At 40.4% G+C, this 14,054-nt stretch overlaps 1 protein-coding gene across 2 annotated transcripts in view; it reads left to right on the forward strand.

Moving 5' to 3' along the window:
* PMP22 (peripheral myelin protein 22) overlaps positions 1-10,227 on the forward strand; it is a 32,018-nt gene extending 21,791 nt beyond the window's left edge. For both annotated transcript variants that reach the window (XM_083352359.1, XM_083352360.1), the window contains exons 4-5: positions 3,352-3,492; positions 8,754-10,227. In XM_083352359.1, the coding sequence (XP_083208485.1) occupies positions 3,352-3,492; positions 8,754-8,920 (308 nt within the window). In that variant the 3' untranslated portion in view covers positions 8,921-10,227. The remainder of the gene's footprint in view (positions 1-3,351; positions 3,493-8,753) is intronic.
* The last annotated feature ends 3,827 nt before the right edge of the window (positions 10,228-14,054 follow it).

Consider the following 14,054-nt stretch of genomic DNA (forward strand, 5'->3'; position numbering starts at 1 on the left):
GCCAAATAAATAGGGCCCTTAAAATAATTGGGGCCCCAGATCTGGCCACAAAACCACGTCTTCATGGCCTTATGAAAGGCCATCAGAGTCAGAGTCATCCTTATTTCTGAAAAGAGAAGTTCCAGAGGGACTAGAGAAGACAGGTTTATCTCCTAGTCCCTGCAGCTGACATCCCTCGGCTGATGGGATCTGTACTATGCCAAAGCTGATGGACCAAATTGGACAGATAGGAGATAATCTCAGATAATCTGGTCCCAAACCATCAGAGGCTTTAACCAGCACCCTGAATTGCACCCAGGAACACCCTGACAACCAATGCAGCTCACACAGTAGTAGTGTTACATGTGTCAAATGTATACCAATTACTACCCCATGAAGCTGCATTTTGCACTAATTGAAGCTTCCAAAATTTTTCGAGGCCAGCCCAAGGTAGACTGTGTTGCAGTAATCCAGACAAAGAGGTCAGGGGGCCATGAATGACTGTGAACAAAGCCTCCCAGACTAGGAATGGGTGCAACTGGTACACAACCTGGAGGTATGCACCATGGTATCCTAGCCATGGTTACCACCTTCTCTTCTAGCAGGAGCCATGAGTCCAGGAGGACCCCCAAATTGCGCACCTTGTGCCATCCCATTCAGGATCAGAGGTAGAATAACCTTGTCATCAGAATGCCCAAATGCCCAAAATCATTACATCCCATCCAGGCCCCTGGACGAGACATCCCTGGCATCATTCAAGCCCATGGTGAAGATATAAAGCTGGGTTTTGACATATTGATGATACCTCACTCCAAACCATCAGATCACCTTACTCAGTAGCTTTATGGGCAAAATGGGCCATTGGCTGGGAGCTCTCCCTCCCTTATTAATACTTGACTGTAAGAGACACCAGAGGAAGAAGGAAAACTGCTGCAATACAGTCCCGCCAATCCCAACTCCTGAAGCAACTCCAAAAGGTACCATGATTGATGGTATCAAAGGCTGCTGAGAGGTCAAGAAGAGCAATGATGGATGAATTACTCCCATCCTACACTGAACAAAGGTCATCCAAGAGTGTGATCAATGCTGTCTCAGTCCCATAATATGTGGCATAAAGCCTGACTGAAAGGGGTCCAGATAATCTACTTCATTCAAGGTCCTTGGAAGCTGCCATGTGGTTATTCTCTCAGCAATCTTTCCTAAATAGAACCTAATCACACATCTCCTCCCAGTCAGCCTTAACCAGCCAAAAGGACACAGATGTAAAACAGGTCAAGCATAAGTCCACTATTATATATTTTTACAGTTTATTTGTGTGAATGACTATGTGTGAAAAATGCATTATACATGACCCGATCAAAGTAGGTCCTAGAGTTTTCTTCTAGAACAATAATGGTGAACCTTTGGGGCTCAGCATGTCAAAAATTTGGAAAATGCCTAACTTGACTCTATTGATATATCATATACAGCAGTCATAGTGTTTTGCAATGGCTGTACTAAAAGGATTTTGTTTGTTCAATGTATGAAAAATGCTATCTAGAATTACAAAACACATCAAAACGTGGCTCCCAAAGCAATAACAGATTTTCTATGAATTGGATAGAATCAATGTATCAGGACAAGTATGAACAGTGCTAAGGTGGAATAAATGCTTACATTGACTGGTCAAGCCTTATTGGAATGTATATGTAATATGTGGGAACTGTAGTTCTTGGGTGCTGTCACAAAGTTTGTCCTTTGTGCATCATGACACAAGTAGAATGCATGACATTTGCAGTGGGTTGATTGAATGATACAGCATTAGATAAAGATAGCAACAAATCCTTGTCTTGTTAAAAAACAAGCAAACAACAAAAAAAGTTGATGTGCATATGGTATGGAAATCTATTGGGCTTAGTCCAATGTTTTCTAAACTTGGCAATTTTAAGATGTGTGGACTTGCTAGGGAATTTTGGGACCTGAAGTTGCCAAATTTGAACACAGGATGCTGGACTAGAACAAAGAAATTCTAGGTAGAAATAAGTAAGTTTGTGCCTGTCATAAGCTCCTCAATTATGAGAAGATTCACCCCATTTTAAAGAGTGTTTTTTTCTGCTTCACTTTTTTTGGGGGAAGGAAAATACAAAGTCCCTGATAGGCTTTAGTACAAAGAATGTGCATGAATCCAGATCAATATTTTGGCCTTTTTAAAATTTTATGGGCTTAATAAAAGTAAGAGCTGAAAAGGTTATTGTACTGCTTTGGTTATTTCCCCCTTTTTTATCTTATAAATAAAGGCAAGAAAAAATTTACAAAAAAGGAGCTTGTGCAAATGCAAGGTTCCTTTTGTGGGAACTACTAATTTCCACATAGCTTTAAATAGATAGAAGCGCTCCATGGAGTTGAGCTAATTCTATTCTCTCTTTTTAGACCAGTTAGACTAAACTCTGCTTTACATAAAAGTCTTTTTTAAAATTATTCCTGCATCAAAACAGCACAGTGGTGGCATTTTGTAGTGTTTGTTTTGCAAGGCCACTTAGCCACCCATAAGGCTCACAAATAGCCTCTGACTCAAATATTCAGGCTGGCTTTGAACGGGTTTATAGTGTGAATTTATTGACTTATCCTTTTGGCAGCAATGTCCAATGCCTCCTGTAAAGGTCACAATGAGGACAGGACTATCCATTAGAACTGATTTGGTTGTTTCCAATGTTTGCCACCTGTTGACTTCCCAGCCTTGATAACAGCCTTCTGCATACCCTTGTTTTCCTGCTGCCATAGTCTGGGAAGGCACTTCTTCCTAGCATTTCATCAGTGATGTGGCCCATATCTTAGCAGGAATAACTCTTGCTGCTGGTTGATAGCAATGATAAAGATGTGACGTCAATATGCCAGTGATACTCAGTCAGATATTCAGGACTGGATTTACCAGCTTTTTCAGCAACTGTGCCTAGGAAGACTTTATGATTATTTCATATGGAGAGACTTATGCCCCTAATCCCACCTTCCCCAAACAAGCATGTCTCACATGCACTGAAACTCCATAATTCCCATTTCTCCTGTCCATTCCAGCCAGATCTAAAAATAATTCACTTCATGATGTCTTGTATGCCTGATCTTTGTGCGTTCTTGTAATCAGATGTCTATAGTTTTGCAAACAAAATATGCTATATTTTCAGACCATTGCTTATCTAAACTAAAAACAAGGTACAGGACTAAATTCCAAACATTTGGAAGAAAACAGGCAATCTTCATTTATTTTTATGATTGGCTGAGTTCTACAGATAGAAAAGCTGGAAATGCTGCTGTAATGTCCTGGGTATGTGCAGCGGTAGAAATATATATGGTTAATATTGTCCTAACTTTTCTCTTGTCTCCCTGTTTACTTTCCAGAATGGCTGCAATCTGTCCAAGCTTTGATGATACTTTCTGTCATCTTCAGTGTTAAATCTTTGTTCCTGTTCTTCTGCCAGCTCTTCACACTCACTAAAGGTGGACGATTCTACCTTACTGGTATTTTCCAGATCCTTGCTGGTAAGTAGAGGGGAGAGAAATGTGTGCTATGAAACGCTTGCAAAGGGAAGAAAACCATGGCTAATAATAGAGAGAGCAGGGCAATTCCAGTCAAACAGGAGTCTCTTCTAGCCTCCCAGAACTTGGTGCTCTCCAGACAGGTTGCATTACATGGATGCAAATCCCATCCATCATCTTGAGCCAATTTCAGTAGCTTGCTAACAAAACACCCTTGAGTATTCATTTTGAAATGTGCACTTAATTCAAGAGGATTTCTTCCATATAAAAATAACAAGATTTCAACTTCAGTTGCTAATCAGATATGGATAATAGACCTGGAGATTCAACAATTAATATTCTTCTTTAGCATTTCTGTTTGAATATATTGGTGCTGGTAGATAGGATGACAACAACAAGAACGAGACAAGTTTTTGTTATATCATGTTTTTTAGAGTTTTGTATTATTAAAGAAAACAGCTGTCTTTCTCCCCACTATAAGGCACTATAAGTGCCTCATCCCATTTTGGTATCTTATAATATTAGGATTTCAGAGATTTTCTATATCCTTGAAATTTAACATGTACCTGGAACTATCTCACAGATTTTTATTCCTCCTGCCTCTGTTTGCATCCTTGCCAAAACTCCAACATTTTGCTTAAAATCCAATAAAAAAATTCTTGTGTCTCTGTTGAAAAGGACATTTCAAATGAATTACTTTGAGAACTATTTAAATAGGAATCAAACCAACAGGCTTATACCAGTATTCAGCTATGGAATTTATGTACAATGTATTTACTGGCCAATTAAAAATAGAAATAAATTGCCAGCCAAAGGTAGATTTTTTTAAAAAAAAGAAGCCCTGAAATTTCCTTCCTGGTCTTTTAATACTATGAACCATGTATTATGCTGTCCCTCCCAAAAATGCAGTTTAATTTCCTTTGAAGATACGTCATCATACAGTACTAAGACATAAATGTAGGTCTAGAGATAAAAATTTGAATTGGGCTGGACTGATAACCATCTGTTTAGGAGAACATGTGCACTGAATGAAGTCTCTCTGCGTCTAGCATAGCAGAAGGAACAACATTCATCCATTCTACATACTTGCTCTATTCTAGGCTAGAGATTAAACCTGTTGTATTAAAATGAGCTGAATATTATATGGCTGCTTTCCCTACTCTGATGCCTTCCAGTTACATTGGGCTATGTCCCCCATGCTTTGGCTTTTTTTCAGGGTAGACTTCCCAGACATTATCATCATTCATTTTCAGTCTTGAAGTACTATCGAGCATGATTTGCCAGTTCAGCCAATGAGTCTGCTTGTGATAGGATCTGGCTGACAGTGTTGTGTGCTGCTCAGTACACCTTCTGCCAAGAGCTAAGCTCTGTGTTGACTACCTTTCATCTCTTTGTGCTCCAACCTAATTAGAGTTGAACATTTCATGTCTGTGTCCTTTAAAAAAAAGAAGAATTTCTTCCGGAATGAGAGCTGCCTTGGCATAGATAAATTAGCTTCCCTTCCAAAAAAAAAGGATGGGGTAGGACATGTATTCTTTCTCAGAATACATGGTGATGCTTCTTTGTATTGTTCCTCAGGTGGTAGGGTGCATTGTGCATTTGTGAACATTCTATCTGTACCTTGCAATCTTTGCTGGAATTATAGAATATTCATGTTTCTTTGTAACTAGGATAAAACCGGCCCTCACCCAGGTTTTTCCTATTTGCAATCTCATGGGCAGGATCAATATGAGCGAATGAAACTCAGTTTCTGTTGGGTGGAATATCTGAAAGGCATCCTGGGGGGTGGGGGGGAATCAGTGAAAAGCTTCTGCCCCCCAAACAATCTTTTGTTTTATGACTCAGCCTAGGAAGAGCAATGGCACAATGGTTGATTGAGGGTGGGGGTTGTTGCTGTATAATTCAACCGCTGTGCTGAAAGGAACAGAATGTTGAGAAAGAGAAGGTTGATTTTGCTCTCTCTACAGTGTTTTCCCAGAAGGAACAAAGTGGATTCAGTTGCATAATCTTAAGACTACATGTGCATGTCTGCTGGAAGAATGGGGGTGGAGATCTCAGAACTGACTTTTTAGAACATTTGCTTCTGTTATTACTATGTGTAAAATTCAGTGACCTTTATGCAAAAGAAGGTTTGATTGCTATTAAGCATCTGGAGACAATAGCTTCTTGGGCTTTGGTAAGGGATTATGTGACTGAGAGAACAGTCTCAAATTATGAGCATGATATTTTCAATTTTATTTCACTATGGGACCACCCAACTCCACCTCTGAGCAGTTCATGGGGGAAAAATAAAACAATATACAGTAAAATTGAGCAAGAAAGAGCATATAATAGTAACAAAACAGCAGAGCCAGACAACAACACAAACATATCAAACACCGACAAGGAACTTCAGCTATAATAGCCCAATGGCCCTCCAAATACAGGCAGTTCCTGCTTAAGAATGTCTAACTTAAGGACAGACCCTAGATATGGTTGCATATTATTTAAAATAGCAGATGGTATTCTCCTTTCTCAAGCCAACAAACTGCTGAAGTTTTGAGTTTTTAATACCATATACAGCCTGTTTTCAGCAATGTTTAGTGATTCCTGAAAGTGTTGTATGGCTTCAGCAATTTGTCAGGTGAAGGAAGGACAAGATTGTTCACCATTTTTAATAAAAGGCAGCCAATTTGTAAGTATGAGTTATGACTTAAACAAATTTAAGTGAAAGGAATAGAGCTGGTTCTTAACTGGAGACTGCCTGAACTGAATTGTGAGTTTGCATCATCTTATATTAGAAATAATATTAATTCTGTCCTTTTGGAAAATTTAATTTTTCCATTAGCAATTTAATAATCCAGGTAGGAAAACGTGGCAGAAATGTGATGAAAGGGATCCTTCTTCTTAACTTTGCAACCAATAAGATGGAAGTTTTAGTCCAAAAACAAATATAAGACAGTCCCTTGACTTTTATTTGAGGTTTCCCAGCTCAAACTTATGGCTCATAATTTATGCACAAAGATATGCACAGTTCCAGAATCCTTATTTCATTGCTTCCATACAAGGACATTCAGAATGTGAGAAGCTAATTTGTGATATCAGAAGGACCCCAATTGGAAGAGCAAGGGGACAGAATGCCAGAGGAAAGATGACTGACTAGCATGTTGATAAAGTGGAAGGCATCTGTCAAGATGTGCTTCCAATTTTACAGCAATAGTTAGAGAATTATGAAAGCTGAATTTTAGCACCACAATGGATTTGGAGTAGAGGCCCACAGCCTTTGCTCCTATTGCATATGCATGCTCCTAGCAGCACTGGGAAAATAATCCTACACTATTACCTTTTGGCTTCCTCTTGCAAGCAAAAAAGTACAAAAAGTATGCATGGACCAGTGAAACAACCCCCCTTGACACGTACCAAAACTGAGGTTGAGTATTTCTGCTTAAAGGTACAGATCTTCTCTCTGCTGCCCTTTCCACAGACAATTTATGCTCTCTTCTCTAAAGACTGTAGATGACTTACAGAATGGCCACTACTCTGCTTTATTCTATTCCACCCAAACAGAGAGATAATAAGTTTTGCTTGCAGCGTGTGGGCTCCAGTTGTGGGTGTTCACTCGCTGGCCCGGAGAACTGGGAGCTACATCAGCAGTTCATGAATTCAACACCTTCCTACTCTTGCATTTTCTGCAAACAAAGGGGGCAGTGTGGAGAGAAAGAAGGGCTCAAATATCACTGCACTGAGGTGTAGGTGGTCCCGAGGCATGTTGTAGGAACAGAAATGACTCTGGTGGCCCGTAGAGCAGGTTGTGGAATGGCAGGGATCAACGGAAGAGCCTTGTTCTGGACCGTGAATAGAAGGGGCATTGTGTAATCCTGGCAAACTCTGATGCTGGGCTTTCAGAAAAAGCAAAAAGAGGAAAACCCCATGGAGCTGGTGTTGCTGAGCTGGCAATACAAAAAAGCTGACCTTAGTGGCATTGCTACACAGGAGCCTGATTTGAGCAGCTTAAATGTTGATCTCGGGAGCTTAGATACTGGAGGCAGTAGGATGGAAAAATAGAAATGTCAGGCTTGGCTTTACTGATTAGGACAAGGTAGAATTAACTACTGTGCTGGGGGTTGCAGAGCAGAACTCCAGCCGGATTGGGGTCCTCCTTAAAGTTAACAACCTGAACTTAAAAACAGCACCTCTCTAGCTTGCCCTGTTGAGCAGACGAAGGGCTTTTTTTCCAACCAAACAGTACCTGTATTCTCTACACCAGGGCTTTTCAACCTTTATACCCATTGTACCACTTTTAGAATATGGCAACATCCGAGTACCACCAGTCGCCTAGCAAGGTGTCAAAAACTTAATGACAAAAAAAAGGAAAAAAAAAGTGATGAACTACAGGTAGTCCTCGACTTACAACAGTTCGCTTAGTGACTGTTCGAAGTTACAATGGCACTGAAAAAAGTGTCCCCCAAGCCATAGGTGAGCAAGACACCTGCCTGCCCACCCGGCTGCGCTCTTCCTCCTGTCTGAGGTTTTCATTGTTGTGAGCATTTCTGTTGAGGATTGGCAGTGGGGGTGGGATGGTGTTTGTTTTTTATTTCCCCCCCCCCCGCCTCTGCTGGGTGGTTGCAGCAGGTTTTGGTCACTTCACATGACCCTGGGACACTGTGACCATCATAAATATGAATCAGTTGCCAGGCATCTGAATGTAAATCACAAGACCCTGGGGATGCTACAACATTCCAGCTGATCGGCGCTTCTTTTGGGCTCAGAAGCGCCGGGATCAGAGCCGAGCTCCAGCTGGAACCTGGTGCTGATCCTGCCACTTCTGCTGAGCCCTGACAGCCCTGCAGCTCCAGCCAGCCATCTCTCACTCAGGCTTGTGCGGTGCTGCCACCGGTTCAGCTCATTCCCCTCCCCCGCTACCACTTTTCTAGGATGGTTGCGTACCACTTGCCAGGTGCTAGTGTACCACAGGTGGTACCCGTACCACTGGTTGAAAAGCCCTGCTCTACATTATACCAGCTTGTCTGCAACTGCTGGGACAATTGGGGTGGACCTAAAGAAAATTTGGATGTTTTTAAAAGAGGGTTTTTATTTTGCCAAACGCAAGAGATAAATGATGCCTTAAACATGGCTGTCAACTTCCTACCATTTCTTGAAGTCAGAGGGTTGGAATTGAGGGGGGAGAAGGGAGTTTCCTAAACCGAAACATTTTTCTATGTTCTTCGGTCTCAGTCACAGACTTGGATGCTCATGTTCTTTCTCCCTCTCTCTCCCTCTCTTAGGCCTGTGCGTGATGAGTGCTGCGGCCATCTTCACTGTGAGGCACACAGACTGGCATCCCTCCACAGAGAACGTCTCCTTTGGCTTTGCCTACATTCTGTCCTGGGTGGCTTTCCCGCTGGCTATCCTTAGCGGGGTGATCTATGTCATCTTGAGGAAACGCGAGTGAAATGTCAAGGGAGGTCACTGAGACTAGAGCCCTCAGGACAAGAGGTGTTGGCAAGATCGAAAATGAAAAACAATACACTCCCCCCCCAAAAAAAAACACCAACCCCATCCATCCATCCACCCACCCACCCAGTCCCTTCAAAATCCACAAATATATTAAGGGGAAAAAAAGGAAAAAAGAGCTGAAAAAGGATTACTGTATTCATTGGAGATGTATATAGTATCTATGGTTTAAAAAGCCTATTTATAACACTTTTTACATATATGTACAGAGTACTGTTTGCTTTTGTTGTTGACCTGCCACCATGTTTAAAGCCTAAAAAAGTGCCTAAGAACTCTTTAACTCCTAACAATGTAATGAGAGTGCCGCTTTTCCCTCCCTGCATTTATGCTGTGGAAGCAAGTGGATCCCTCCTCCAAAGCTTTCCACTGTCAACCTCAAGCCAAGCCCAGTTTGAGAACCCTCCATCTCGCCCTCCAACTAGGTATAGTCCTGGCACCTACCTTAGCCCATGTCTGCATTATGGCCCTTTTAACCAAATGATGGAGACCAAATGCTACACAGAAAGGGGAGGAACTTCTACCCGGAAGCAGATGGTGTGTTAAGGTAAGGGTGGGTGAGCCCAGCTTTTCAACTGTTTGGGATGACAGACAACCAAGTTGTGAAGGGTTGAATGAGGTATATTGCCTCAGTGATGTAACCCAAAGCTCTTCGCCACTGTTACCACCTCCTGTAACCCCCACAGAAATGATCACCCGAGTTCCTTTTAGGACGGAGGTGATGCAAAGATCCTGAATTAGGCATCAGTCTCGGGATAGAAGGAAATGTTTACATATCTTAGAACAGCCAAGGCTAGCACAGAGGCTGAATTAGTTGAAAGGAACACTGTTGGCGGGATGACAATCTAAAATAAAAAGTGAATTGATTTTTAACTAGCCTAGTGGTTCTCTTCCATCTATGCCAGCTGATCTTCAGAAAGGACTTTCCTCCTTTTCCTGGAGAATAAAGTGGAAAAGTTGAATGACGCTTTCTAAGCTCTATGGTCCACCCTCATCCCTTTTCCCTAAATCCTCTGAGATCAAATACCAAATATGTGAAATGGTGCTATCTATTTACCATTCCTTATATTGCTAAGCCATTTAACCGTTGCTCACTGGAAATTGGGGTAACCATTTTGAGAAAAGCCAAAAGGAATGATAAATAATTCTGTGTAATATATACAACCTATAACTGCTTTTGTATGTAGGAAAGTTGCTATCCATTATTATTATTATTACTATTTTTTTAATAAAGCACTTATAACCAAGGATTTTTTTTTCTTTTTCCCTTTGTTTGTCAGAAGGGAAATAAGCAACCCCATAGAGCTTACAGAATCTGCTCCCCCCCCCCCCACCAACCAACGCTGTTCTGTAACTTTTTTCTGTGCTTCCAGAGATGTCTGGGAATGAACTGTACAGGTGACCGCCCAGAGGAGTATGGGCAGTGCCGTCTAATCCTAAGACTCCAGGCATTATTACGCAATTATTTCTCTTTGCTTTTCTGATTTATACCAGCTGTGTGGACTAAGAAGCAATGAAATAAAAGCCAGAATAACTCAAGTGCTTTGGCTTATATTGCATCTCAATCAATTGTTCTGAATGAGCCTTTTATGTTGGGCAACTGACAAGCTAGTGACCAACTTCACAAAATGTGCTAAGCTACAATGTGGTGTGCTTAGTTTTAGGTTAATACATGTTGGAAATGAATGTGCTTTGTGCTTTATTTAGTAAAACCAAGATTAAGCCAGCCAATCCTAATGGATGTGACTTTTGTGGACTGCTATAGAAGATTTATTTGGTGCAATTGCTGGTTTTATTCACTGACTGTATAAACAGATCTGCATTCTCCATTAAGCCACAGTTTTATTTCATATTTTACAGAATAAATCATAATTATCCAGATTCCCATCAAAGATCCAAAGTCAAACCAACCAGATCAGCTGGGCATCCTCATTAGTGGCTTACATTTTCTTGACCCATTCAATCACCATTGTGCTTAATATTGAGGACAGACTTTATTATTATTAGTTGAAGCTAGAAGATGTTATACCCAGTGCTTTTTTTGTAAAAGAAAAAGGTGCTGGAACTCACACATGTCATATAACCCGCCTTGCCTGCCCTACAAGGTTCCATCCAAAAAAGGTGCCAGAATTCTGTTTTGGGCGTTCTATGACAAAAAAAGCCCTGGGTATACCTCATGCATTACCTTATGTACAACGAAAGAACCCACTTTGGATTTTAGCAGAATTGGTCTGATTTTAAAGCCAAAAATCTCTGACTGCCAGTGCCTCAAATGTTTATTAACAATCTCAGTGCTTTCTTCCATACTGTGATAAGATGCCCTCAATATTTGATGGACTACCAAACTCTTTAATCTCAATTTAGGATAACAGTTAACTGGAGAACAGTGAGGCTTGGTTAGCATTCATGAAATCCCTGTCTGTGTGTATGTATGCACTTGAAGCCTGCAAAACTACTCTGTTGATAATTTTAAGGGCATTATTTTTAATTTACAAATTCAGAAGGATTTTAGATGTTTAGAAGCTTCTGATGCAAGACTACCACAGACTTGCCTGCCCTACCTATTTATGCAACTGTTGCATGGGAAGTTAGTGCTTGTACTGTAGATGGAGAGCAAGCCTACATGGGCAGGCCTGTCTTAACCTTAAGCATTTCTCTGACTGGATTAGCCAAATTTCTTGCTTCTTAAAAGGCACTGCTAGCGTTTGTAGTACTCTAGGAATATACTGACTCATTTGAAGATCATACTGACAGTCTTCTCCATTGGTGCAGATTAAGAAGTGCAGTTTTGTGAAAGGTGCTGCACTTCCTTAGACAACTACAAGGACACCTAGGGATCAGCTCTATCGTTTCTCCCAGAGATGGAACGAAAGAACTGAGGGAAGGGAACTATTGTATTTTCACAAATCATTTCAGAAAACATATTAAAATCAGTTACCCTCCCTGGGCAGTTTTTAAAAGATTCAGAAATATGGCTCAACAGAAAAGTAAAGTAAGAGGAGAATGAAAGTGGGCAGGTTATCTAAATTCTTCAGTACCTCCCAAGTTTTCCTAAACTCACCTACATGCTGTAAATGAAAGCCTTTCTGTACTTCTGAATGCTACATACTTGGAAGCATAAATCTTTCTGGCAACATTATTGTACCAGTTTGTTATTTGGGTCACAACACTCAAATAATCTTGCAGTCCTTAGGGTATTTGAAATGTATTCATGTCTGAGATGCATAACACTCAATATACTGGAATTTGTTGCTTGATTTTTATTCATGAAATTTTTAGTAATTATTGTTCAGAATCTGAAGTCTGATCTGAAAGATATAGAGTTCTCCTCTGGCATGTTTCTGGAATATCACTGATAAATTGTATCAGTATAAATTTGTCAGAAATCAAGCCATCTTTACTATAACACCCACACCATCTTGATTCAGAAATGAATTTCACCAGGACAAGCTTTTTATTCACCTCACATTTTGTTGAATTTCAAAAATTCGTTGGGGTAGTTTTCACATACAATACACATTATTGTCTTTGATCATAGCAGGCTAGTAGTAATGGTCATTTGATTTCTTAATAATAGCAAGCAAAAATGTAATGAAAGTCTGCCCTCTTGGGGAAAGACGTGGCACTACCACTCTTGTTCTTGAGAAAATGTGCATTTCAAAAGGCTCCCAAATTCCCCTAAATACAAACATGCAGGCTCATTCTCTTCTTTATACTGTACAATTCGAATATATATATATATTTAAAAAAGTGATGGAATCACATTTGCCAGATTTCTCTTTGTGAATAGATCTGTTTATCAGGAACAGTGAAAACACAAGTAAATTTTTCAGTAGGCTTTTTGTTGTTTTGGATATAGTTTAGAGAATACAGCCTTTACACATACAAATCCTTTTGTAGGAAATCTTGTTATGGGCACCCAAAATAATATACTTTCTTAACTTTTTGAAACTTGTATCAGAGTAGACAATTGCTAAATGACTTGAAGTCAGAAACTGCTGCTTTGAATGGGCATAGCTTTTATTTCTCTAGGCTAGGAGTCCCAGTCCGTGGATGGCACCAGTCCATGGCATGCCAGAAACCAGGCCATGCAAACAAGCCCCATCAGCAGGATGCAGGCAGCATGCGAAACCACTTCCCCTCCAGTCCACAGAAAAACCTCCATCCATGGAACTGGTCCCTGGTGCCCAAAAGGTTGGGGACCGCTGCTCAAGGCAAGAAAGGATCACAAATGAGCCTTCAGTGCATACCTACATAGGGTCCTTCCAATGAGAAGTCATCTTTGATGCCTACACAGCAACAAAAAATGATTAGAAACTTCAAGTGTCACTGATAGACTGCTATGCAACTCCCTACCACAAAGTTAGACTAATGGATATTTTTAAGAAGAAACTGTGTGTGTGTGTGTATTTGTGTATCTGTGTATTCGTAATCAAATTAACTATGGCAGCTAGCAATGTGTCTCTAAATACCACTTGTTGGAAATGGCTGTTGACTTCTACCCTGCTTGTGAGCTTCCTAGAGGCATCTGATTGGCCAGTGTGGGACACATTGCATTAGCAGGAGTTTTGATCTGATAGAGTAAAGTTTAATTTCTCTCTTCTGGAGGTAAGATGCCAATAACAATTCAAGAGAATGAAGATGCTGTTTTTAGTTTATTGGGATGTTCCCATTTAAAATGCCAATAACAGCTACAAAGAGAACAAGCATGTTTATTAGCATTTGAACCAGACAATCTATGTATGGTCAGTCTTTGTTGACCACATTTCTATACAAATATATTTAATTGTTCCTGTATGTAAGTAGATTTTGAACTTGCTGAATCTTTAAGATCTCAACTTATCTGTAGCTGACTGTAACAGTCACAGGAAAACAACTGGAAATGAAAGTCACAACCAGACATTGAAGACTTAAGCAATGCATAAAGGGAGACAGAATACCTCTTTGGAAAGATTATTCTCTGCACATTGCACCATAAATCTATACAAAACAATCCTTTACAGACTCAAGTTTTGTACTTGTAAATACACATGCACAATTGATTTAGCTTTCATTTATACTTCTGATTCTTTTTT

This window comes from Vipera ursinii (assembly GCF_947247035.1).
Source record: "Vipera ursinii genome assembly, chromosome: 2".
Lineage (NCBI taxonomy): Eukaryota > Metazoa > Chordata > Lepidosauria > Squamata > Viperidae > Vipera > Vipera ursinii.